General features: G+C 48.0%; 2 protein-coding genes and 1 long non-coding RNA gene across 11 annotated transcripts in view; all 3 read left to right on the top strand.

Annotated features, from left to right (window-relative positions):
• LOC308484343 (sulfotransferase 2B1-like) overlaps nt 1-11619 on the top strand; it is a 41827-nt gene extending 30208 nt beyond the window's left edge. For 3 of the 9 annotated variants that reach the window (XM_081019207.1, XM_081019210.1, XM_081019215.1), the window contains 5 exons: nt 8866-9074; nt 9432-9558; nt 10183-10277; nt 10719-10899; nt 11407-11619. In XM_081019207.1, coding sequence (XP_080875333.1) covers nt 8866-9074; nt 9432-9558; nt 10183-10277; nt 10719-10899; nt 11407-11516 — 722 coding nt within the window. In that variant the 3' untranslated portion in view covers nt 11517-11619. Of the gene's footprint in view, nt 1-3824; nt 4089-6337; nt 6484-8865; nt 9075-9431; nt 9559-10182; nt 10278-10718; nt 10900-11406 lie in introns of those variants that run through there. The other 6 variants (XM_081019217.1, XM_081019219.1, XM_081019214.1 and 3 more) reach the window with 5 other exon arrangements.
• A 1960-nt stretch (nt 11620-13579) lies between these two features.
• Nucleotides 13580-27299, top strand: part of LOC308484349 (sulfotransferase 2B1-like) — a 55656-nt gene continuing 41936 nt past the window's right edge. Inside the window, exon 1 of the mRNA XM_081019227.1 lies at nt 13580-13721. Coding sequence (XP_080875353.1) covers nt 13701-13721 — 21 coding nt within the window. The 5' untranslated portion in view covers nt 13580-13700. The remainder of the gene's footprint in view (nt 13722-27299) is intronic.
• Nucleotides 15156-26490, top strand: LOC308484613. The gene is made up of 3 exons (XR_013990042.1): nt 15156-15606; nt 25787-26053; nt 26280-26490. It is a non-coding gene; the product is annotated as an uncharacterized lncRNA (long non-coding RNA).

Below are 27299 nucleotides of genomic sequence, written 5' to 3' on the forward strand. Positions count from 1 at the left end.
AGATCCAAGATTTAGAACCTCAAAGCCAAAGTGAGAGCATTTGGGTCAAAATTAAGGGAGAGAAGAATAACAGAGACCTCATTGTGGGAGTTTACTATAGATCCCCAAGCCAAACGGAGGACATAGATGATGCCTTCCTGGAACAGATGGCCAAGCATGCAAAAGGAAGGGAGATAGTAGTAATGGGGGACTTCAATTACCCGGATATTTGTTGGATGTCAAACTCAGCCAAGAGCATAAGGTCAAACAGATTCCTCACTGGCCTTGCAGACAACTTCATTGTCCAGAAAGTGGGAGAAGCAACAAGAGGAACAACCATTTTAGATCTGGTCCTAACCAATGTTGATGACCTGGTTAGTGGGGTAGAAGTGGAAGGATCATTAGGCGCGAGTGATCATGCTCTTCTGAAGTTTACTATACAGCGGAAAGGAGCAGCCAAGCATACTAGGACTCAATTTCTTGACTTTAAGAAAGCCGACTTCATAAAACTTAGGGAAGTGCTGGGTGAGATCCCATGGACAGTAATACTAAAAGGAAAGGGAGTTCATGATGGCTGGGAGTTTGTTAAGAGGGAGATAGTAAAAGCACAACTTCAGGCAATACCAAGGAGACGGAAACATGGAAGGTGCCTAAAGAAGCCAGGGTGGCTATCTAAAGAACTTTTAACTGAGTTAAGATTAAAAAAGGATGTGTACAAAAAATGGAAAAGGGGGGAAACCACCAAAGAGGAATTCAAACAAATAGCCAGCACGTGTAGACACAAAGTCAGAAAAGCTAAAGCACAGAATGAACTCAGGCTTGCTAGAGAGGTTAAAAGCAACAAAAAAGGCTTTTATGGGTATGTTCGTAGCAAAAGGAAGAACAAAGAAACAGTGGGGTCACTCAGAGGAGAAGATGGTGAAATGCAAACAGGGGACACAGAAAGGGCTGAACTCCTCAATGCCTTCTTTGCCTCAGTCTTCTCCGATAAAGAAAACAATGCCCAACCTGAAGAATTTGGCGCAAATGATTCAGCAAAGGAAACACAGCCCAGAATAGCTAAGGAGATAGTACAAAAATACTTGGCTAGTTTAGATGTATTCAAGCCTCCAGGGCCAGATGAACTGCATCCAAGAGTATTAAAAGAACTGGCAGATGTGATCTCAGAACCACTGGCAGTCATCTTTGAGAATTCCTGGAGAACAGGCGAAGTCCCGGCAGACTGGAGGAGGGAAAATGTTGTCCCTATTTTCAAAAAGGGGAAAAGAGAGGACCCAAATAATTACCGCCCAGTCAGTCTGACATCAATACCAGGGAAGATTCTGGAGCAGATCATCAAGCAAACAGTCTGTGAGCACCTAGAAAGGAATGCTGTGATCACCAATAGTCAGCATGGATTTCTGAAAAATAAGTCATGTCAGACTAACCTGATCTCATTTTTTGACAGAATTACAAGCCTGGTAGATGAAGGGAACGCAGTGGATGTAGCCTACCTTGATTTCAGCAAGGCATTTGACAAGGTGCCCCATGATATTCTTGTAAAGAAGCTGGTAAAATGCGGTCTTGACTATGCTACCACTCAGTGGATTTGTAACTGGCTGACTGACCGAACCCAAAGGGTGCTCATCAATGGTTCCTCTTCATCCTGGAGAAGAGTGACTAGTGGGGTGCCACAGGGTTCTGTCTTGGGCCCGGTCTTATTCAACATCTTTATCAACGACTTGGATGATGGACTCAAGGGCATCCTGATCAAATTTGCAGATGACACCAAACTGGGAGGGGTGGCTAACACCCCAGAGGACAGGATCACACTTCAAAACGACCTTGACAGATTAGAGAACTGGGCCAAAACAAACAAGATGAATTTTAACAGGGAGAAATGTAAAGTATTGCACTTGGGCAAAAAAAATGAGAGGCACAAATACAAGATGGGTGACACCTGGCTTGAGAGCAGTACATGTGAAAAGGATCTAGGAGTCTTGGTTGACCACAAACTTGACATGAGCCAACAGTGTGACACGGCAGCTAAAAAAGCCAATGCAATTCTGGGCTGTATCAATAGGAGTATAGCATCTAGATCAAGGGAAGTAATAGTGCCACTGTATTCTGCTCTGGTCAGACCTCACCTGGAGTACTGTGTCCAGTTCTGGGCACCACAGTTCAAGAAGGACACTGACAAACTGGAACGTGTCCACAGGAGGGCAACCAAAATGGTCAAAGGCCTGGAAACGATGCCTTATGAGGAACGGCTAAGGGAGCTGGGCATGTTTAGCCTGGAGAAGAGGAGGTTAAGGGGTGATATGATAGCCATGTTCAAATATATAAAAGGATGTCACATAGAGGAAGGAGAAAGGTTGTTTTCTGCTGCTCCAGAGAAGCGGACACGGAGCAATGGATCCAAACTACAAGAAAGAAGATTCCACCTAAACATTAGGAAGAACTTCCTGACAGTAAGAGCTGTTCGACAGTGGAATTTGCTGCCAAGGAGTGTGGTGGAGTCTCCTTCTTTGGAGGTCTTTAAGCAGAGGCTTGACAACCATATGTCAGGAGTGCTCTGATGGTGTTTCCTGCTTGGCAGGGGGTTGGACTCGATGGCCCTTGTGGTCTCTTCCAACTCTATGATTCTATGATTCTATGTTCCTTGAAATAAAACACCACATTCCTGCATTTCTTCTGGGGGCCCCTGCTTTTGAAAGTGGGGCGGCTTAAGCAGGGTTGATTTCTAGCCACAACTCACCTTCTGGCCCCTCTCAGGTGGGTGCCATTGCCATCTGGAAAAATAGCACTGGGCTCAAGTATTTAAAGGCACACCTCATTTCTTGCTTTGAGGAAAGATTTATGACCTCCCTTTTCACATGTTTCCAGGAACTGAGGTGTCTTGGGATAACAAATGTACCACACCTTATTCTTTTCTTGCTTTAACCACTTGGAGACACTCCCCCATTTAAGAAGAGGCTACCAAATGGCCAGGCTGTGGGACGCCCCCTTCCCCTTGAGGTGTGTCTGACCCCCATCATTGTGTACATTTTGCTGGTTAGCCAAGGCATATCTTTTTGCACATGCCTTGGGGTGGAATGTGAGTCCAATGTACCACACCCCCTGCAGAGTTGCCTGCTGGTTTTGCCTGCTGTTTGACACAGTTTAATGGATAGTTTGGGGTTGCTACACACTGGGATCCCTTGTGCCCTTGGAAAGGAGATTTATCGTGCACCCCCCCCAATTGCCTTTATCCTGCAGTGTGAGGACGGCAAGCTTATTTTACATATGAACTGACAGAAACTGTGGCTTCATGTCACCAGACACATTCCGTGTATAGCATGGCCCCCCTATTTTGGGGGACTCAAACTTAAGAAAATGGGGGGAGATTGCCCAGACTTGTGGAGCTTTTCCCTATCAGCTGTTGCCTCGCCGCCAGAAGTCGTATTGACAGCAAATCCACACTAGCACTTGTTGCAGCCACCAATAACACAGCTCCCATCTCAGCCTAGCGGAAGCAACATTTTTAAACGTTACTTTTGAGGACAAAAACTTTGTCTATTACATGGACAAATACGGTATATGTCATCCACTCCATAGTCTGGTACATGATTTTTGCACCACTAGCAGGGGCCTGTTTCACAACCCCCCTAAGCCTCTGCAGGGAATGCGCTGGGGAAGCAGATCTGAGCAGAGTTGAGTCTTTGAAAAACAGCTGGTGAGCAGCAGATTTGGTCTGGAGGGCTGCAAAATTCTCCTTCACAAGTGCCTCTCCCAGCAAGATTGAACCTCCTCCTCATCTATGAATTGGGTAGGTGGGGGGAGGGGAGAAAACACATTCCCCCCTGACTGATTGTTTAAGTCTTGCTCTGTGAGCCAGGAAAAGAAGGAAGCTCCAGACTCAACTGTAGTGAGCATGGCCTGTGTCTTTAAGAGGCATGCTTGGTCTGGAATAGAAACTCCCCTCTCTGGTTGGGAGTGGTTTCATCCAAAGTTCATTGGCACTTTCATTTTATCGATGTAGGGAGTTCATGCTATACTGGGTCGTTGTACTCCAAATATACCTGATGAAGTTTCCGACACTTCTTACTTCCTGATATTACTGCAGACTGTTTGCAAGGTTTCCTCACACAGTAAGTATTTTTCCCTGACCTACAGGATGCTCCAGTAGCTGCTGAATTATAAAGACTGCTCCTGTTTCCTTCCTGTATTCAAGGTTTGCTTACGTTCTTTCTGATCCTCTCAATCTCATTCTCCTCCCCTTGAAGAACTCTTCCCTAATTTCCTTCTCCCTCCTTCTAATTCCCTCTTTCCTTTTCCAGATTGGAACATGCATGGGTTTTAAATTGACTGCTATATTCTATAAATGTAGCAGTGAAAGAAAGACAGGACAACAGGTCCACCCACTCACTCTTCTGAGAGACCTGCTCCCCCTGCTCCTCTCCTCCCTGAACTGTCTGCTCTTGGCAGTCCTCCACCTGTTTGCAGCTGTGAGAGAGAAGGGAGAGCAGTGGCTCTGCTGAGAGACCTGCTTCATTTCACTTCTCTTCTTCCCAAAAAGATTCTTTGCAGTCTCGTCATCAGTGTCAGATGTTTGAAGTTTTACAAATGGGGTTTTCCCCCCTTCCCTTTTGGATTGTCTTTCGAGATTTTAAGGCTGAAAGTGGGGACTGTTGGCTCTGCCCTTGGTTTACCGCTGTTACGTAAAGCTGTTCTGGAAATGTTTTCAGCTACTGAGCAAGTGAAATGCTTTAAATCAATACATGAGTATCAAGGGTTCCTAATATAAAAAATACAAAGTGAGACATTAAGGATATCCAAAGGGAAAAATATGAAGGACAGAGGTTCTGACGAACGGATTATTAAAAACGTGTGAGGCAAATGGTGGAAGTCTTTTTTTCTTTTCTTTTCCTTTTTTAAAAAAATTATTTAAGGTAGATAAGGACAAGATGAAATTATACAATTAAATATAAATATAGATGGGAAATGGCTATGTATTGTGAGTACTTATCTACTTTAAAAAAATTTCACTTATGATCTTTTTCCGTTACTTCTTTATTCTTTCTTTGTTCTTTGTTCTTTTTTTCTAATATCTTATCTTTCATTTCACTGCTTTATTGTGAATAGCATTTTATAGAGGTATAAAGAACTGTAAATATGAAAAGAGATAAAATATTCCCTAATTCTTTTTCCTTGGTTAGTTATATTTTCTTTTTCTCTTGTATTTTCTTTTGTTGTGAATATGTATGTTTTCTAATTTGTATTTAATAAAACTATTAAAAAATAATTCAAAAATTCAAAAAAAAAAGAGTATCAAGGGTTCCATATACAGGCAAAAGTTCGCCTCACCTGGCCTCCTATTGGCAGAAGCAGGGAGGAGGAAAGACTATTTTGCACTTCAGGTAAACAGTGTGAGAGTAGCCCCAGAAGCAGTCGTGCATGTGTGTGTGTACAGAGGGGTTTGTGCCTTGCTTTGGGTAGGTGTGAACGTGGCGTAAACCGATTTTCCTGTAGTTTATACATAGTTTCAGTCATTCTAGTGGATGTCTTTGGACCTATTTCCTAATGGAAGTGATTTGAGTTAATGGTATGAAAACATGTGCCAATAATCAAATTGAGATTTGAAAGCCTGCTGTTGTCAGGATCTGGCTGGCTGCAGTGTGGTGAGAGGCACCAGTTGAAGGCGCAGAGTCAGGAGTTTGGTGGTGGGACACTGAGGAGAGGTCAGAAGGAGAGGATTGGGAGAAGGAGAAGGATGCTGAGGTTTACTGAGCAGGGAAAAGTGATGACAGCGAGCAGTTCAGACTGAAGCAGATAAGGGGGCGGGTCAAGGAGCTGCTGAAGAATCATGGGAATGGCCCTTTCTGGCTGCAAGAAGCTCCTCCCGTATCCCGATCTCAAAGAACATGCAAGATCATGAGGAGGGCAGAGAAGAGTCAAGAGATATGCAGAGACAGTTGGAGACTGCTTGGGTAACATCCGGGAGAGGAGGAGCCTTAGAAAGTGTGGAAGAAAGGGACATTCAGTCCCGACAACAGCTCCATAAAAGAAAGACTGAGCAGGAAGTATTGCTAAGTTGTATGCCATTTCCTTGAATAAACCACTGATTTCACTGACAACGGACTTTTCCTCTTTGCGCTGACCAGTATCTGACCCAGCCTTGATAGATATGACATGTACTCAGAAGTGAGTTCCTTGGATTTCCCCCAACCACACCTGGTGGTACCACTCAACTATCTATTGATGGCCCATCACCAACTCCTGAACTCTCCCCTTCCTCCTGCTCCCCAGCTATCCACAGAGCTTGGCTCTAGAACAGTAGCTACCTTAATTTTCCGTAAGAATGTGACATAATCTCTCTCCCTCTCTCTCTCATCTTCAGTTTTTCAGAGTCATCAATGGCTACTTTCAAATACAAGGGCATCATTTTTACTCAACAGCATAACTCAGTGGAAAAACTCAGCTATTTGGAAAATGACTTTCAACTGTTAGATGATGATATAGTGAACGTGACTTACCCCAAGTCAGGTCAGTGTTGCAATTAGGTAAATAGACTTTGGATTTAGACTTAAAGTATCTACTAAACCTGCCAGGTATAAGTTTGCTTTTGACATAAGTCATGAACAACCACCAAGTAGCTGCATAGTCCTAAATTTTGGCTTAATCTCTGGAAACCCATGAAAAATGAATGTGTTTAGTTTTTCAGATGTTGCGATATATAAGACCTTCTTCAACCAGGTATAAAGGGAAAAAGTCAGGTTAGTTCTCCATCAATGGGTAACGATTAGTCAAGGAGCAATAAACAAATAAATTATAAGAAATTTACAAATAAGGAAGGTGGACAGCAAACAAGTTGAATATCTGAATAGACCTGTCCACCACATGTGAAAGTTACATGTTTTTCACTTTTTGAAGTACGCAAAGTGAAACACAGACATTCTCTGAATTTAGCAATGCACTTCTTCAGCTAAGTAATGTGTACAAAAATGCATATACTAGAATAGTGTGCATAAAATACATACTTTAGTGGGGGGGGGTGTGAATAAAAATTTATTATAGTAAGGTAAGGGAAAATGCTTTGTAGAAATGTGCAAGAAAATTCAGAAACTGACATGGAAATATGGAGAATTAAATGTAAGATTGCAAAAAGGAGAAATCAGAATAGACGTATTACACCATCCCTAGCCACTGTTGATGTTCACGGAAAGAAGTGAAAGAACATTTGAAATTCAGGGGGATGTCCGGAAACCTTGCAAAAAAATAAGAGAGATTTTCAAATCTTTCTTTCTTTCTGGGATATTTGAACCCAGATATTTACAGCGCTCGTGAGCTGAACTGAGAATATTCCCAGGAGAATCTTATGCGTTATGGCATGCTTCTGTCATGTCACTAGGAATGCTTTTGGTGCTGGATATGGGCAGTGTGGGTGATTTCCTTGCATGGGGTGCCAAGCCGAGGGGGTGCATAATCACAATAATAATGAAACCTATATTTATTTGGTTACCTACTGAGAAGATTTATTAAAAAAGCAACTGTACCTAAATGTATTATTGTGAAAATAATTTTTTTTGGGGGGAGGGGAAATTTTTGGCCTTGCTCAGGGCACCATATTACAAAAGTTGTCTCTGATGCTGTGTCAGGATAACCATATCTAAATGTTGATTGTATATAGACAAATATGCCATCTGTCTGTTATAGTCCTCATAATTAACACGCACTTAACTTAATGATTGAATTAAAGCAACTTGGATTGACAAGGGCACAGTAAGGTGACATTCCACCAGGATAAAAATCCTGTGAAAACCCATAACACAGGAGCTAAATCCTAGGGCTAGGAAGTCTATAGAAAAGCTACCTAGCAGGACAATTCAGGGAACCACAGTAAACTAGACTAAGAACCACACAAGAAAAGAGAAATCTAGCAAGCAGGAAAGTCAATGGGTAACTAAATTAAAAGAAGCAAATCATCAAAACCAGCAGGGGTGTGGGGGTTTTGCATTGTTTTGCACCCTCTGCCAATTGTATGAATATCTCCCCATGGCACAGAAGTCATGTGTATGTCAGAGGTGCCATGAGATTCTGGTTCTCTGGGAACAAGTTCCTTCCCTTGAGGCCAAGGTGGCAGAACTAGAAAGAGTAGGAGGCAGAGAAAGTGGTGGATGAGGCCTTCAGGGATGTGGTAGCTGGGTGACCTTCCCACAATGACAGCTCTCCTGCCGTCAGGAAGAAGGGAGGTCCTGAGAAAGGAGAACATCACTTTGAAGAAGAGGGAGGCATTCCCTCAGAAAGGACCCATTTCTTGGGAGTTGGTATTGGGACCTGTGCTTTTTAATTTGTTCATAAATGATCAAGTAGTGAGGTTGCCAGGTTTGCTGACACTAAAAATACATGGTCAGCAAAATGGCAAAGGCAAGTCAATGTACACAAGTGTAAAGTGATGCATGATGGAGCAAATAAGAGGAGGAGACAGATTCATGGAGCAGGCTATTAGTGGCTACTAGCCATGATGGCTGTGCTCTGCCTCCACAGTTGAGGCAGTAATGCTACCAAATACTACTGTCTGGTAACCACAGGAGGGGAGAATGCTCTTGAGCTCATCTTCTGCTCTCTGGTTTCCCACAGGCTTTTGGGAGAAACAGGAAGCTGGACAGGATAGGCCATTGGCCTGATCAAGCAGATTTGAGTCTGTTGTCATCTGCGCAACAACCAGCTAAATAATATAGTCAACTTCACAACAGTATACCATCCCTGATGTGGGGAATCTTGCAGCATAGGAGGATGCTGAATAGCTAGCAGGGGACAAAGATCCATTCATTTGTTTAAGTTTCTCCATTTGATTTAGCAAGGGCCAGACATTAATGTACAAGTGGTTTTATAGAAGAAGCCTCTGACTGGTGGACTTTCTCCTAGGTACTCATTGGATGTCGGAGATCTTGAGCTTAATCCGGAGTCAAGGGGACCCCACATGGGTTCAGAATGTACCACTGACGGAAAGGGCACCCTGCATTGAGTATGCCGATCATTTGCAGATTGCCTTGAAAAATCCTTCCCCCAGGATCCTGACTACTCACCTGCCATTCAAGCTTTTCCCCAAGTCCTTCCTCCACTCCAAGGCCAAGGTGAGAGAGGAACGACGGACACATCAAGCCTGTCTTTGGCTTCTGAGTTTCTGACACACAGATGTGTGGGATATTGGAGCACAAACACTTGACACAGCTCATTTTTAGGAGGATACCATATTTTGTACTAGAGGATAGGGAGGAATATCAGAAATCTCCTTAGCAGTTTCATGATTGCTCGAGAAATTGAAGTGGCCATGGTCCACATGCATGCTCAGCCCAGGTCCTCCCTGCAGGCTTCTCCTGTTTCCAAGTCAGGCTTTATTTATTGTGCTTTCAGTTTGCTGCCACACTCTGCCTAATGTTAGGGTAGGGCTGCCTGGGCTCTCCCTAAATGTGGCCCTGTCTTTGTAACAGGTAGTTTATACTCTGCGTGACCCCAGAGATGCCATGGTTTCAGTCTACCACTTCATCAAAGGCTTTAAAGAATTGAAGGACCTTGGAACTATGGAAGAGTTAATGGAGAGTTTTCTGAGTGGGGAAGGTATGGAAGGAGGCAAATCAGCCACTCTTGTTTGCTGTGACCCAGCACCAGTGATGTCTACCACCAGAAAGTATTTATTTTTACGTAACTCTAAAGTTCTATCAGAGAACTATAATTCCCAGTTGGATACATGGAGAAGGGGAGAAATGGGGGGGGGGGTTTCCTACATTTGTTATTTGCTTTCAAAGAAAATCAATAAACGTCCTTTCAGATGGGCGAGAATGGCACTAAAATGAGAAGAGGGTGAAACTTAAGGAAAGTCCTTAACAGCTGGGTGAGATTGGCACCAACAAGAGAATAGATCAAAATCGATGATAGCAGACATTCTCACTGCTGGCAGAAAGAAAAAGAAACCTTAATGGAGAAAGCCCATTAAAGCGTAAGATCATCTACTCATTCAAAGCTTTGCTTCTCTTGTATGTGGAAAATGTCAGTAGATAGATCAGTCAGCAGGTGGCATTGGACCCAGGGTAGCGTTGAAGTCTCGTGTTACTGATTTTATTTTTAAGGGAAAATGCAGTTATTTTCTAGGTTCCTGAATGGTGTTTATGTCTACAACAGCATTCTCTACTTCCCCACCATAACTCCTTACATTTCACCCTTGCTTCCTCTTTGCTCTTCCAGTGGCTTATGGTTCCTGGTTTGACCATGTGAAAGGCTGGGTGGAGATGAAGGACAGAGCCAACATCTTCTTCAACACCTATGAAGAACTACGGCAGGTAAAGGTCCAATTTTAACTGTGTTGACCTGCAGCCCCAATTCTGACATTATTCACACATGAAGCTGCCTTCTTTTTTGAAAGATTCTAGTAATATCGGCTAGAAAGGGATTCTGAGCATGTGCAAAATTCGGTGCTACCTCTACATACACTGCATATCATGTGCAGAGTACATTTCCTTTCTTCTACTTTAGAGCAGATGTGCCAATATCCTGCTTTTCTGCCTCAAAGGTAATGTCTCTTGGTAACTCAGGTGCCCCCTGGGTGTGGTGCTGGCTGAGGGGAGGTGGAGACAGAGTGGCTTCTGCAAGGTGATAACAGGAAATTCCACATCCTGAAGACATTCATTTTGCCCAGTGCACATTGCATACTGGTACCTGATCAAGGGCAAGCTCTCTACATCACATGAGGATTCACAGCCATTTGATTTTGCTTTCTGCAGGACCTTCGAGGCAGCGTGCAGAAGATCTGTCATTTTCTTGGCAAGGAGCTGAACAGCCAACAAATTGAGTCTGTGGTGGAAAACGCCTCTTTCCACAAGATGAAGGACAACAAGATGTCCAACTTTTCCTTAACACCAGACAACATTTTTGACCATACAAAAGCCACACTCTTGAGGAAAGGTAAAAACATTGGTTGCCAAGGAATAAAGCCATAATGCTCATGCTAGGGGTGAAGAACCTCTTCTTTTTCTGTGGATGTTTGATGCCACACAGAAAAAATCTATCAGCAACCAGTCAATAGATCGTAGAGTCAGAGCTGACTGTCAACACAGTTTGCAGGTCCAGAAGGGGGTACAGTTCGCAGGATTGTATATCTTCCTATCTGTACAACATCCCATCTAAGTCTATCTATTTCATGGGTATCCAGATCAAAATAAGAAATTATTCTGAAAGAGGCAGTCTGGAGAACAAGGATGTATCTGCACAATTTTGGGACCTGGATAATGCTGGGGACTCGCTGAAAACAGGTTGCAGATTCTCCAGGCCATTAAGACACATCAATAACATCAGCTACCTGAGGGGTTGCCTGCCTCACAGCTTAGGACGAAGAAGAAATGTCCCAATTTAAGTTTACGTAATTTCAGGTGAACATCTTGGTGGTTGTCACTTGCTCTTGTCTTGTTCTAGGGATCTGCGGGGACTGGAAGAACCACCTGACAGTGGCACAGAGTGAACGCTTTGACCGTGTTTACTGGGAGAACATGCGTGGTGTGAATATGACTTTCCCTTGGGAATGAAGTATTACAGATTGTTGATCCTGATTTTCTCCACATTCTTATGTATCATATGGTTTGGCTAGTTTCTGCTACCACTGTGCTAATAAACATACCTGATCAGGAATGGTACAGTTGTTCTTTATTTTTTTTACCAAATCACAAAGTGTCTTTAGAGCTTGGAGGCCTCACTGCAGCAGCTCCAGGAGAAATGCTGAGACCAAGACGCCCCTTGAACATCCCCTTCATAGACCTGATGAAGGCCTTCAACCTCGTCAGCCAAAAAGGACTCTTCACACTGCTCAAGATAGGATGCCCACGGAAGCGTCACAAGATGATTGTGTTCTTCCAAAATGAGGGCACATCCTCAGATGCCTTCCCTGTTTGTGTTCTTTTTTAAAATGCATGTACTTCTCTTAGAAAACTTCCTCTTTGGATGCTTAGCAGTAGTGTAAAATGAATAAATTTATATAACAGGTTAGAGACTGGGTAAATGAATATTTATCTGTTCATTCCTAAAAATATTTATATACCACTGTATCATAAAACTAAACAGTAAAATCACAAAAAGCTAAGAACAAGTTAGAAAACAAACAAAAATTAATTAAAAACAAACAGCAACAGACCTTGCGGGAAATGTACTCTTAATGGCCTGCACTGGGCTGGCAAAACAGAGAATTTTCAAGCAGGTGTTTAAAAGGTGGTACAGAAGGCTCCCACTGAATCTCTGTTGGCAAGGGGTTCCACAGGGCAAGGCCAATGACACTGAAAGCTCGGTTTCTTGTTTTCTAATGAGACACATCAACATGGGGCACAACTGAAGATGTTCCTTTGTAAATCAATGCAAGTATCTTGAACCTGGCTCAGTAGCAGATGAGCAGGCAGTGCAGCTGTTTTAACAGTGGTGTCACATGTTCTCGACCAGAAGCTCCCGTTAGCAATATGGCTGCAGCATCATGCAGCAGCTGGAGTTTCTGAACCAGACCCACAGGCAGGAAGACATTACAGTAATTTAGCCTCAAGGGTGCCAGTGCATGAACTACAGTGGACATGCTATAGATTGGGGCAAAAGCTATTCTCAGCTGGCATGTTGCTTGAAGAAAAGTGGGAAGAGCAAAGACTAGAAGAAAAATAAGAGAAGATGCAGCCAGTGGTGGAAAGTTCTTCACAAGTTAAATTGCAGACTGATTCAGGCCTATTCCAGTGACGGTGGGGGCAGGGATCTAGGCTTAGGCTGAGTCAGGTTGAGGCAGCCCAGGATATCAGAGAGATCCAGGCCTGTTACAGGACGTGGTGTTGGGTAGGGAGCCTGAGGGGTCTGCTTTGCTAGGATGTTCCACGCATGGAATCAGTGGCGTAACTAGGTTCCCTTGTGCCCTTGGCAAGGAGCTTAATTGTGCACCGCTCCCCCCCAAATTGCCTTTATCCTGCGGGTGAGAAGTACACACAGTGATTTTTGCACCACTGGCAGGAACCAGTTTCATCAGCTCCTAAGTTTCTGCTGGGAATGCCCTGGGGAAGCAGATCTGAATGATGAGCTGCTGAAGAATTACGGAAATGGCCCTTTCTGGCTGCAAGAAGCTCCTCCTGTATCCCGATCTCAAAGAACATGCAAGATCATGAGGAGGGGAAAAGAAGAGACCAGAGATGAACATAGACAGTTGGAGACTGCTTGGGCAACATCTGGGAGAGGAGGTGCCTTAGAAAGTGTGCAAGAAAGGGACATTCAGTCCAGACAACAGCTCTATATGGGAAAGACTGACCTGGAAAAATTGTTGAGTTGCCATTTCCTTGAATAAAGCATTAATTTCACTGACAACGGACTCTGCCTCTTCGTGCTGACCAGTATCTGACCCAGCGCTGCCAGATATGACATGTATTCAGAATTGAGTTTCTTGAATTTTTTCCCACCACACCTGGTGGTACCACTTGAGCATCTACTGATGGCCCACCACCACTTCCTGAACTCTCCCCTGCCCCCAGTTATCCCCGGAATTTGGCTCTAGAACAGTAGCTACCTGAATGTCCCTAAGGATGTGGCATAATCTCTCTCTCTCTCTCTCTCTCTCTCTCATAGCTTTAGTTTTTCAGTATCATCAATGCCTTATTTCAAATACAAGGGGATCCCATTTTCTCCAGAAATGTACTCAGAGGAAACACTCAGCTATGTGGAAAACGACTTCAAAGTGTTGGATGATGATATAGTGAATGTCACTTACCCCAAGTCAGGTCAGTATTGCAATTAGGTAAATAGATTTTGGATTTAGTGGACATAGTGTCCACTAAACCTGTCAGCCATAAGTTTGCTTTTGACATAAGTCATGCACAACCACCATGTAGCTGCATAGTCCTAAGCTTTGGCTTTATCCCTGGAAACCCATGAAAAATGAATGAGTTTTTCAGATACAGTCATACCTTGGATCCCAAATGTCTCTGAAGCCAAACCTTCTGGCTCCTGAACAATCAAAAATGGGAAATGAGTGTTCTGGTTTTTGAACTTTTTTCGGATGCCAAACATCCAGCACAGCTTCTATTGTTTCTGGCACACCTGCACAATCGGAAACCAATTGGATGCCTTGCCTTGGTTTCTGAAAATGGACTTCTGGAACGGATTCCGTTCGATTTCCAAGGTACAACTGTATTGTGATATATAGGAGCTTCGTAAACGAGGTATGAAGGGGAAGTCCGGTTTGTTCTCCATCTCTGGATAATGATTAGTCAAGGAGCAACAAGCAAATAAATGTTAAGAGATTTATAAAGAAAGAAAGATGGGCAGCAAACAAGTTGAACATCTGAATAGACCTGTCTGCCCAAGATATCCTTCATTTCCTGTAAAACCTGGTTCCAAACTCTGCGCACGTGAATAAGTCCACCACATGTGAAAGTTACATGTTTTTCACTTTCTGAAGTACACAAAGTGAAACAAAGGCAATCCCTGAATTTTGCAATGCACTTCTTCAGCTAAGTAATGTGTACAAAAATGCATATACTAGACTAAGTGTGCATAAAATGTATACTTTAGTGGGAAAAAACATAGAAATGCATTATATTAGGGGGAAACGCTTTGTAAAAATGTGCAAGAGAATTCACAAACTGATTTGGAAATATGGAGAACTGAATTTAATATTTCAAAAATGAGAAATGTTGTGTCAGGATGCACCCCCGGATTCGAAAGAAGGGGGTGCCAGTCACTTGGCACCAGCCCTTGGTGAAGTCGGCTCTTCCTGACGCTGTCTCCAATCTGCGTGTGCTGGTTCGCTTTAGCTCGAAAATATAATTGGAAATATATAATTGGAAAGAAGCTAAAGCACATACATCAAGCAAAGTTCGGGAGATAAGACTGCTGATTAATGGATCTCTGGGATCGGAGCGGCGGTGCGGGACAAATAAATCAATTGGAACCTTAAGGACGAGGAGGTGAAGGAAGTGATGGCACATTCGTCTACATACTATCAACCTTTAGAGATGGTTTCCAGGTCAGTCTTTCCCATATAGAGCTGTTGTCTGGACTGAATGTCCCTGTCTTGCACACTTTCTAAGGCACCTCCTCTCCCAGATGTTGCCCAAGCAGTCTCCAACTGTCTATTTTATTTATCACAAGCAGGAATTTAAAAACTGTGTGTGTGTGTGGGGGGGGGGAATTAAAGATCAAAGAGAGGTAAATATCGGAGAATGGAAAAATTCTATGACGCAGTTTTAAATGGCGTCTCGCAAGACAGGCTTGTCTAAGAAAGACGGGGGGAGGAGGACCAGGATTACTGGAATGTGAATGATGATTGTAATGCGATCTTATCCTGGCAGAGCCCTCTTTGAGATATCTGACAAGCCTGGGAAAACTAAAGGGCAGACTGAAGATAAACTTTTGAAGGAGGAGGGGAATGGCGGCTGTCCCTATGAGATATGACTTGTGGAGTGTGTAAAACCCACACAGACGATGTTTGCTTTCAACCTGCTTGTGAAGATTATCAGAGATCGCAAAGAAAGGAATATATGACAACAACAAGAAGATGAAGAAAGTAATAAAGAGACTATCTGGACAGAACTGGATAGAACTGTTTAATTAAAGCAGTAATAGAAGTGATGTTTGGATCCTCGTTCGGAGCTTGATGTATGGGTACTGTCAGGGAACTGACATCAGAGCAGAGGGGAGAGGCGAGGCTCCCAGATTCTGCAGGAGAGGGAACGAGTAAGGGAAGAGAGAGAACGTTATCTGGGGAAGGAAGTCCAGGTGACACCAGGAAGAAGGGAGAGGCAGAGAGCATCTCGGAGGTGAGGCTCCGAGACTCTTCCAGTGAAGTCAGTGAGGAGGGTGGAGGACCACCACTCGGCACGCCCACTCTGCTCAGAAGGCTTCCTGTTATGTAGTGTAGTTTCACCCTGGGCCAACAGGGGGATACTGTATATAGTTTTCACTCAGGTCTGTAGATAGTTTTCACTCAGGTCCGCGGCAGTTATTTTAGGCGGGAACTCTGGGCTGTTGTGGTTACAATGTTGACAGCCGGCTGCCTATAAATACAGGCCGGCTGAGCTGTTCGCAGTTAGTTCTATTCCAGCTTACCATAATAAAGAGCTACTTGAAGAAATCGCTGTGCCGGCTGCTATGTCAACCCACGACTTAACACTGGCGACGAGGATGGGATGGATGGACATCAGAGCACAGCCAGATGCGGCCAGCCTCTGAACTGAGCTGAATCACTGAGCTGAATCACAGAGCGAAATCACTGAGCGAAATCACTGGGCAGAACCAATTCAGAGCTGACTGTTCTGGCTAGAGCACTGTGTTCCATCCATCGCCCTTCACGCCGGCATCGGAATCATGGCTTCACTTGTGCCTCTACCGCCGTTTGCGCCAGCCTCTGAATCATGGGACTCCTACCTCGCTCGGTTCGACTGCTACCTCCAAGCCAACGAGCTGACAGCAGTATCAAAGGATCGGAAGCGGGGCCTATTCCTCAGCCTCTGTGGGCCTGAGGTGTTTGAGACGGCCCGAGCGTTGGTTGCGCCTGAAGCAGTCCAGGCAACACCATGGGACACGATCCAAGAGAAGCTCCGCAACCACTACGCACCAAAGCCGTCCAAGATTGCTGCCCGCCATGCGTTCTACCACCGGAACCAGGCAGAGGGGGAGTCAATCAACAACTACACCACCGCCCTGCGACAGGCTGCAATGCACTGTGAGTTCCGAGACTTAGACGATGCCCTGATGGATCGAATCGTCTGCGGGGTCCGGGACATCCATCTGCAACGGCGCCTCCTAGCCAAGCCAGACCTCACGCTACAGAAAGCCATTGAGGAGGCTGTGGCCTCAGAAGCTGCTGAACGCTCCGCCCAGGAGATCCGCAAGTCCAGCAGCCCGCGTCTTGCTAGGGAGCCAGTTCCGGTGCATCATGAAAAGGCCAGCAATGAGGAGGCATCCTCCAGTGAAGACGATGACGTGCACCAGACAAAGCGGGAGCGCAGGAAGTTCCAACAGAAGTCCAAGGGCCAACCGGAATGTGCTGGCTGCGGAGGCAACCATTCCCGTGCCAAGTGTCGATTCAGAGACGCCATCTGTAGGAAGTGTTCCAGAAGGGGCCACATCGCTAAGGTCTGCCGATCGGCTCCGTCTGACACCCCCCCTTCATCGATTCGCAAGTCCAAGTCTTCACTCCAGTCTGCCAAGGAAAGTTGTTTCGCTCTCACCAACTGCCGCTGCCCGTCTGGAACCACGATTGGCCAAACCGACTCGCCTACGCGACGCAAGCTGAACGTCACGGTGCTCATTGAAGGAGCTCCATGTGACATGGAGATCGACACCGGGTCTGCCCTGTCCATCGTGTCATGGAGCACCATCAAAAGACTGGTACCCAGAGTGTCCAAAAGGCAACTCGACTCTCACCGCGTACACCTGAGAGACTACCAGGGAAACGACATTCCCGTGGTAGGCGTTGGCCGGTTCCGGATCGCCTTCAAGGATTTTTCGGGCCTGCTCCGGTTGGTGGTGGTCGAAGGTCAGCGGCCAAGCCTCCTAGGGCTAGACTGGTTTGATGCCCTCGGCCTGGAAGTCACCGGCATCAACTGCATCTCTAACGCAGAGACTGAGGGTCTGGTCAAAGACTTTGCCGAGGTTTTTGACGGCACCTTGGGCCAATATACAGGTACGCCCATCTCCTTTAGCCTTGATCCACAAGTCGCCCCCATCAAGCTAAAGCCACGCCGGGTTCCCTTTGCTCTCAAGGCTAAGGTGGATGAACAACTGGACAAACTGATCGCCCAAGGAGTTTTGGAGCCGGTTGACCACGCAAAGTGGGAAACCCCCATCGTCACGCCTGTCAAGCCAGATGGGTCAGTGAGAATCTGCGCTGACTACAAGTGCACGATCAACAAGGCACTTCAGCAGCACGCTTATCCGGTTCCTGTTGTCCAACACCTGCTGCATTCCCTGGGTGAGGGTAAGGTCTTCGCTAAGCTGGACCTTGCCCAAGCCTATCAACAACTGCCAGTCGATGATGCCACTGCTGAAGCCCAGACGATCGTCACCCACCGGGGGGCTTTCCGTTGCCGCCGGTTGCAGTTCGGGGTGAGTGTGGCTCCTGGCATCTTCCAAAGCCTTATGGAGCGTCTCCTGCAAGGGCTTCCGGGCGTGGTACCATATTTTGATGACGTCTTGGTGTCTGCAGACTCACACCAGCAGCTGTTCGAGCGCCTCCGTGCTGTGCTGACCAGGTTAGCACTAAGACGCCTTGGGCCTGGGGTCATCGGGAGACGGCGGCCTTCAACGCGGTCAAGGCTCTCCTTTCTTCAGACAGTGTGCTGGTACAGTACAGTGAATCCAGGCCGCTGGTCCTTGCCTGCGACGCCTCACCTTTTGGCATCGGTGCTGTCCTTAGTCACCGTTTTCCAGATGGAAGAGAAGCACCGCTCGCCTACTTTTCCAGGACACTATCTCCGACGGAACGGAATTACAGCCAGCTCGACAAGGAGGCATTGGCACTTGTGGCTGGAGTGAAGAGGTTCCATGAATACCTCTATGGCAGGACTTTTGACCTCATCACTGACCACAAGCCACTCCTGGGCCTCCTCGCCGGTGGTCGTCCAACTCCACCGGTCCTCTCACCACGCATGCTGCGATGGACTGTTTTCCTGGCTGCCTACCACTACCGGCTCATCCATCGCCCGGGGAAATCGATGGGCCATGCCGACGCCCTCAGCCGTTGCCCTCTTCCAGCATTTGTGGAAGACCCGGCTCCAGCTTCATCGCTCCTTCTGATTGAGGATCTTCCGGCAGCGCCTGTATCGGCTGCCACTGTGGCCTCCGCATCTGCCCAGGATCGCACCATCAGCCGGGTGCTCAACTGGGTGTGGAGGGGGTGGCCACAAGGGCCTTTTGCATCGGAGTTCCAGCCCTTCGCAACCAGACAACATGAACTCTCAGCTCATCGTGGCTGCCTGCTGTGGGGAGACCGCGTCGTGATTCCCCAGGGACTCCGTCAGCGCGTCCTGGAGGCTCTGCACGTTGGCCACCCGGGAATTGTCAAAATGAAGGCATTGGCTCGGTGTTACGTCTGGTGGCCTAATATGGACGATGCCATCACTGCCTGGGTGTCCGCCTGTCAAGCGTGCCAGGAGTCGAGGCCTGCACCACCGGCAGCTAAGGGACACACCTGGGAGACGCCAAAGACACCCTGGTCGAGGGTGCACATCGATCTGGCTGGCCCCTTTCACGGCCGGACCTTTATGGTAGTGGTGGACGCCTATTCCAAATGGCTGGAGGTCGCCCTGATGCCCTCCACCACTACCGAAGCTGTCATCCGGGTGCTGCGAGGCCTGTTTGCAACGCATGGGTGTCCTGATGTCCTTGTCTCTGACAACGGACCGCAGTTCACGTCAGGCACGTTTGAGCGGTATCTTTTGGGACTGGGCATCCGCCATGCCCTAACGGCACCTTTTCATCCATCCAGCAACGGGCAAGCGGAAAGAATGGTGCGCTCGACAAAAGAGGCACTGGCGCGCCTGGACCGGGGAGACTGGCATGAGCGGGTCACCGAATACTTGTTCGTGCAACACATCAGCCCTCATGCGGCCACAGGGAGGAGTCCTGCTGAACTGCTTATGGGCCGCCGCCTCAGGTCACCGCTCGACCGGCTACACCCAGACCTTGCCGTGGCTGAACCCCCAGGCTGTGCCAACGCACCACGGTCATTTGTCCCAGGAAACCAGGTCTTTGCCCGGAACTATGTGGGGGACATCCCTTGGGTGCCAGCCACAGTAGTGGGAGTCACTGGACCTCGCTCGTACCAGGTGGCACTCGAAGACGGACGCTTGTGGCGACGGCACATAGACCAGCTTAGGCGCAGGGTTGGGGACTTGGACACTACCGAGGTGCCCCCAACTGCGCTTGCGGCTCCAGAAGAGACACGTACAGATGGCGAGGCCCCACCTACACCTCCCTCACAAACTGCCAGCGTGGAGCCGAACCAAGCCGTTTCAGAACAGACTCAGACCACTCCACTTGCGGAGGCTCCACCCACAGCAGCGGATCCAGGGGAGTTGGTTCCAACGCCACCTAGGGTCGCACCACAGCCTCAGCGAGAACTGTGTGGCCCTCCGGACTTGGCTACCAGTCCCCGGCGGTCTGGCAGAGTTTCCAAGCGCCCAACTTATTTAAAGGACTATGTTGTTGGACAGGTATCACTGTTGGTCTAAGTATGGGAAATGTAACCGATATGCTTTTGTGCTTAATTGAACCATTACGCGTAGTGCTGTATATAAGGAAACCATTACGATTGTAACTAACGCCTTATCTCGGTGGGGAGGGGTGTTATGTAGTGTAGTTTCACCCTGGGCCAACAGGGGTATATAGTTTTCACTCAGGTCTGTAGATAGTTTTCACTCAGGTCCGCGGCAGTTATTTTAGGCGGGAACTCTGGGCTGTTGTGGTTACAATGTTGACAGCCGGCTGCCTATAAATACAGGCCGGCTGAGCTGTTCGCAGTTAGTTCTATTCCAGCTTACCATAATAAAGAGCTACTTGAAGAAATCGCTGTGCCGGCTGCTATGTCAACCCACGACTTAACACTTCCGCGCAGAGAGGCGAGGCGAAGGTTGTCCGTTAAGGAATTCTTATGCTGGAGGAAATTTAGGAGACGCTCACTCACGGATTCTGCTAGCGACTGAGCAGCAGCGCAAAGGGCTGCTCAGTCAGGGAAAGACACAACCACACCTAAGCAGTTTGGAACGGCTGGAGATTTACACACAAGCAACCCCATTTCCCGTGACAGCAATCCGTGAGTCATTTACGTTGCTTGTGTGCAAGAGGACCGGGGTACAGTCATGAGTCAGACCGGAGGAGCCGGCGCAGGAGAGGGGGCCAAAGGCGGACAGAGTCTGGAGGAGAGAAACCGAGACTTGGAGCAGCAACTGGCTCTACTAGCGGCGCGGCTGGATGAAAGGAGGACACATGACGCCCAGGGGAAGATTACCCCCATCGCAAGAAAGGTACCGGGACTTGTGCAGACGTTTGGGGGCAACCCCAGAGATTATAACGCTTTTAAGACTGAAGTGCAGTATGCGCTGGATCTGCAGCACGATGACTTTGCCGACGATGGGGGAAGAGTCGCTTTCGTGGTGGGGCACCTGCAGGGGAGGGCCAGAGATTGGGTCCGACCCTTAATGGCGGCGGAGAACGCGGCTTTGAAGGACCTGAGAAAGTTTTTTAGCGCGATGGATCACATGTTCTCGAGCGATGTTCAAAGAGAGTGTGACTCGTAAAGAACTGATGGGGTGCAAACAAGGAAACCAGTCAGTGAGAGAGTACTGGTCGAGATTTGCTATGCTGATCCATAAACTTGGGTGGGATCTGAGTTCTCAACCAGTACAAATGTTATTTGAGGAGGGCTTATCCCCTTGGGTGAGAGACGAACTTTCCCGCTCACCCCGCCCGGAATCGATGGACCAGCTGACCAAGTTGGCGCTCGCTGTAGGAGTCCGACAAGAGACGCGCGCGCTGGAAAGGCGGGAAGGGAGAGCAGAGCGTTGGCATGACAACCGCATTCCAGACGTGCCAGCGTCTACTGTGCCACCGGAGGAGCCAATGGAGATTGGAGGAGCGAGCGCGCACGGGTTTTCAAACTCCAGCGAGGTGCGTAAGAAGGAGGGGAAAACCAGTAAGAGGTGTTTCCTATGCCAGCAGCCGGGACATTTTGCCAGAGTATGCCCTCAGAAGAAGGCGTGGCAAGGAATGGTGGGGGCAGTGGGGAATGAGGAGGAAAAGAAAGATGCGCCGGGAAACGGCCGTGCTTGGCTGCAGGAAGGAGGGCACAGCAGCCAGGCGAGCAACCAGTAGAAGTGCCCAAACCAGACCCTCCCCGAGCAGCCATCGCCATAGAGGTGGTGCTAGAACTCCCAAATGGACACCCCATCAAAGTGAAGGCGCTGCTAGATTCAGGCAGCTCTTGCAACTTCTTTAGCAAGGATTTTGCGCTAGAACACCAGCTACAGGTGGTGCCTCTAGAACATCCCCTGCAAGTAACCACTATTGATGGGAGAGAACTTTTGGGAGGGGAAGTGACCCACCAGACCCCGCCCATGAAAATGACAGTTTCCAGACACACTGAGACAATTGCCTTTCACGTAGCCACCTTAGCAGGACCACCTATCATACTGGGAATGAGTTGGCTGGCACTGCACGACCCAGTAGTAGCGTGGCATCAGCGGACAGTCACCTTTGGGTCGGCCCACTGCGTAGAGCACTGCCATGGAGGGGAAGGCCTGAGGATGGCAGTAGCCAGGGTGGCAGGGATGGCAGTAGGGGAAAAAGGGAAGATACCACCTCAGTATGCGGACTTGGAAGAAGTCTTCAGCGAGAAGGAGGCGGATCGGCTACCCCCCCACAGGCCCTTTGACTGCCAGATCAACTTGCTCCCAGACGCTCAGCTGCCAGTGGGCAAGCTGTACGCCATGTCAGATAGGGAGATGCAGGAATTGCGGAAGTTTATTGACAAGAACCTGAAGCGAGGGTTCATAAGGGAATCGAGGGCGGTGGGGGGTAGTCCAGTGTTCTTTGTGGACAAGCGAGACTCCCATGAGCCCAGGCTCGTAGTGGACTACCGTGGATTGAACAGGGTGTCGGAACCAGTGACCTTCCCAATGCCCAGAATTGATGACATTTTGGCCAGGGTAAGGAAGGGGAAGATTTTTACCAAGCTGGACCTTCGGGGGGCGTACAACTTGATAAGGATGAGGGAGGGGGATGAATGGAAAACCACCATGTTCACCCCTCTGGGAGCCTTTGAGTACTTAGTTATGCCCTTCGGACTCCAATCAGGCTCATCCACATTTCAAAGTTTCATGCACCATGTGTTGGGGTCATTGCTCTACAAGAATTGTGTAGCTTTCCTGGACGACGTCCTAATCTACTCAGAGAACGAGGAGCAGCATGTAAAAGACGTCAGGGAAGTGCTGAAGAGACTGCAGGAGCACCAGCTGTGGGTCAAATTGGAGAAGTGCCAATTCCACGCTCGAGAGGTGGAGTTCCTTGGCTATCGGTTGTCAGACAAGGGCTTGGCCATGGACCCGGGGAAGGTGCAGGCCGTGCTAGAATGGAAGCCCCCCAAGAACAGGAAGGACGTGCAGAGGTTCTTGGGGTTTGCAAATTTCTACAGGAAGTTCATCAAGAACTTTGCCCATCTAACGGCACCCATAACGGATTGTCTCAGCAGTAAGAAGAAGTTCGAATGGACAGAAGAGGCCCAGCGTTCCTTTGAAAAGCTTAAGAGGGCTTTCGTGTCGGAAGAGCAGCTCCTACATGTGGATCTGCGGAAGCCGATGAGGCTAGAGACGGACGCGTCAGACAGAGCTGTGGGGGGCATATTGCTCCAGCAGGAAAATGGGGAACAGTGGAAGCCGTGTGCCTTCTTTTCCAGGAAGCTGAACAAGTCAGAGCAAAACTATACAGTGTACGATCGGGAACTACTGGCAATTCACGAGGCCTTTCAACGATGGAGACATTTTCTCATAGGTACACAGCACAAAGTCCAGGTGTGTACTGACCACAAGAACTTGGAATATTGGAGAACGGCGAGAGTACTGAACCAACGACAGGTGCGGTGGGCTCAGGAGTTTTCCAAGTTTAATTTTGAGATTAGGTACGTGCCTGGGAAGGAAAATGTCAGAGCAGACGCCCTCTCCCGCAAGCCCGAATACGAGGAAGGGGAGGGAGGGCCAGAAGCACGTTATGTCATACCCGAGGACAGATGGGTGTGGGGGGGAGTGTTTGTAGGGAGGCAAGAGCTGGCCGGTCTGACGAGGGATGATCAGTATGCACAAACCAAGATCAGGGAAATTGGTAGTACTGGGGAAGCTCAGGGGGGATTTGAAGTAAAGGACGGGGCATTGTACTATAAGGGTGCATTGTACATACCTGAGGGGGATTTGAGGAGCAGAATACTCAAACAACTGCATGACAACCCCACGGCAGGACATTTTGGCCAACATAAGACAATGCTACTGGTCACCAGGCAGTTTTGGTGGCCGCGGGTGAGGGAAGATGTGAAGGAATATGTACGCGGGTGCCAGGGGGATTTACCCAAAGCCAGGGGGAAAATGGCAGTAATGGTGGTAGTTGACTTGATGACCAAAATGTGCCATTTTATTGCGTGCTCGCATGCGGTGACTGCAGAAGAAACAGCAAAGCTGTTTGTAGAGCATGTTTTCAGGTTGCATGGTGCCCCCTTGAGGATTTTATCCGACAGAGGCCGGCAATTCACGTCCAGATTCTGGAGGAAGCTTATGAGTCTGCTGGACATCGAGGTTAGTTTCTCAACGGCCAGACATCCAGAAACCAACGGACAAGCAGAGAGAGCTAACAGCATACTTCAACAATATCTACGCTGCTACGTCAACGAGAGGGAGAATGATTGGGTGGACAAATTAGCGCTGGCTGAGTTTGCATACAATAACGCAGAACATGTGTCCACAGGGATGAGTCCGTTTATGGCGAATTACGGGTGTCACCCCAGGGCTTTCTCCGGGGAAGGGGAGGGAAGTTGGAGTGTTCCTGCAGCTGAAAAATTTGTGGAAGAGATGGAGGCTTTACACCAACAGCTTAAGTTAAACCTGGAAAGGGCCAAGGAAGAGTACAAGAGGCAGGCAGACAAGCACCGCAGAGAGGGAGAAACCATAAGAGTGGGGGACCAGGTGTGGTTGTCTACCAAAGGGTTACCGTTCAAAGGAGGGTGCAAGAAGCTACGGCCAAAGAGACTGGGACCGTTCGAAGTAGCCCAGCAAGTTAATCCGGTGGCCTTTAGGCTCAAATTGCCATCTCACATGAAACTGCACCCCGTGTTCCACAGGTCCTTACTCTCACCGTTCAGGGAGGGGAGGGAATTTCTGGGTCAGCAAAGTGAAACACCCTTGCATCCACAGATGGAGGAAAGGGAACTCAGTGGCCATGCAGCTGAAATTCTCGATTCCAGGTGGAGAGGGGGGCGAGTGGAATATTTGGTGGCTTGGGAGGGGGAGCCAGTAGCGGAAAACACATGGGTCCCAGCAGAAGAGATTAGGGATGAGTATCTGCAGGAGGAGTTTCATAGCAGGTATCCGAGAAAGCCCAAACCACCAGAGAGGTTCTGGGGGGAGCAATTTGGCACCACCGATGAAGAGGAAGAGTTTGAGGGTTTTCCCGCCTCCGAAGAGGAGGAAGGGGAATTGTCCGAAGAAGAATCCGACTGGGGAGATTGGGGAGAGAGAAGAGACAGCAGCAAATGGAGAGGGGTGTTTGAATCATCAGATGAAGGGGAGAGTTCCTTCCGGGGGTTTCCTGCATCACCGTCCGAGGAAAGGACGGGGGGGGGGTTGGAGGGCCCTGGGAGGGAGGTGGATGTCAGGGAACTGACATCAGAGCAGAGGGGAGAGGCGAGGCTCCCAGATTCTGCAGGAGAGGGAACGAGTAAGGGAAGAGAGAGAACGTTATCTGGGGAAGGAAGTCCAGGTGACACCAGGAAGAAGGGAGAGGCAGAGAGCATCTCGGAGGTGAGGCTCCGAGACTCTTCCAGTGAAGTCAGTGAGGAGGGTGGAGGACCACCACTTGGCACGCCCACTCTGCGCAGAAGGCTTCCGCGCAGAGAGGCGAGGCGACGGTTGTCCGTTAAGGAATTCTTATGCTGGAGGAAATTTAGGAGACGCCCACTCACGGATTCTGCTAGCGACTGAGCAGCAGCGCAAAGGGCTGCTCAGTCAGGGAAAGACACAACCACACCTAAGCAGTTTGGAACGGCTGGAGATTTACACACAAGCAACCCCATTTCCCGTGACAGGTACCCCCAACAAAATTTAAAAATTTGGCTGTATAATTTGGAATTAATGTGATTTGAAACAATGTGATTTGATTGGCCTGTTAATAAAAATTATGTTTTAAAAAAAGGATTGTTTATGCTAGATTTGGCAGGTTCTGTGCCTTTCACATCTACAGTATTTGGAATGCAAGCAGAAATTCAGCAGGCAGAGCAACAGACACACAGTTAATGGAGATCTCTGTGATGCAATAAGAAAACATGTCTGGATGAGACACCCAGCTGGTCCAGGTACCCAACATGCATGCATTAGTGCTGTTGGAAAGCCAGATCAGGAGGGTGGGAATGGCTGGGGAGGGGTTCAGAGCAAAAGCCTAGGGGGCATGTGTTTTTTCCCCTAACATCAGCTACCTGAGCTGCCACATGCCTGAGTACGAGGAAGAAAAGTTCTAATATAAGTTGAAGCAATTTCAGGGGAAATGCTTTGTGGTTGCCACTTGCTCTTGTCTTGTTCTAGGGATCTCCGGGGACTGGAAGAACCTCCTGATAGTGGTGCAGAGCGAATACTTCGACCATGTTTACTGGGAGAACATGCATGGTGTGAATATGACCTTTCCTTGGGAATGAAGAATCACAGAACATTGTTCCTGCTGTTCTCCACCTTCACATTCTTATGTTTGATATGGTTTGGGTACCTTCTGCTAAATAAACAGATACTTGATCTGGAATAGTGCTGTTGTTCTAAATTAAAAAATTTTACATGTGTGTTTTCATACCTGCCAACTGTCCTCCTTTGAGCAAGAGATCCCAGCTTAACAGAAGGTGCCCCAGCTCCTCCTCTGCAGGAAGGCAAGGCCTCGACTGCAAGTCCTCCATTGAGGCCTGCTGTGGCCTCAGACGTACTTCTAGAAGTTGGACTGCACTTCAAATTGCACTTCCAGAAGTGTGGCGCTGGCTTCTGGAAGAACAACAGTGGCTGTGGTGGGCCTCAACTGAGGTCTTGTGGTGGCAGCAGCCTTGGCATCGTCATGGCAGCATCAAAGGAGGAGAGACAGTGAAAGTAAGGCAAGACAGCAGGCTGGGCCAAGGAGAGCTGAATGTGTGTGTCCTGGATTTGGGTTGGGAAATGTTGGATATTATGGTGTTTTCATTTAACACATGCTGGAATGCAACAAAATGTCCCTCTTTGCTCCCTGTAGTTTATCAGCAGAGACAAATTAGTCTCCACCACAGTGGAAAAGCTGAAAGCAGGTTTTGCCCAAACCCAGGGAGATTGTGCCTGGCCACGTTTCTTTTTGCAACTCACAGCATGCATCAATTTGCCAGAGAATGGGGTACCATAATGACTCACTCTATCCCAGCCAACTCTTGGTCTGGGCAGCAGCAATCTGGTCACAGCATTCTGCACTAGCTGGAGCTTCCTAACCAGACTCAAGGGCAGCCCTACAAAGAGCTCATTACAGTATTCTTGCTTCAAAGTTACATGGACTACATTGGTCAGGGTACCCCTGCCAGGGACGGCCATGGTTGGTGAGCC

This window comes from Podarcis pityusensis (assembly GCF_964106645.2).
Source record: "Podarcis pityusensis genome assembly, chromosome: 8".
NCBI lineage: Eukaryota > Metazoa > Chordata > Lepidosauria > Squamata > Lacertidae > Podarcis > Podarcis pityusensis.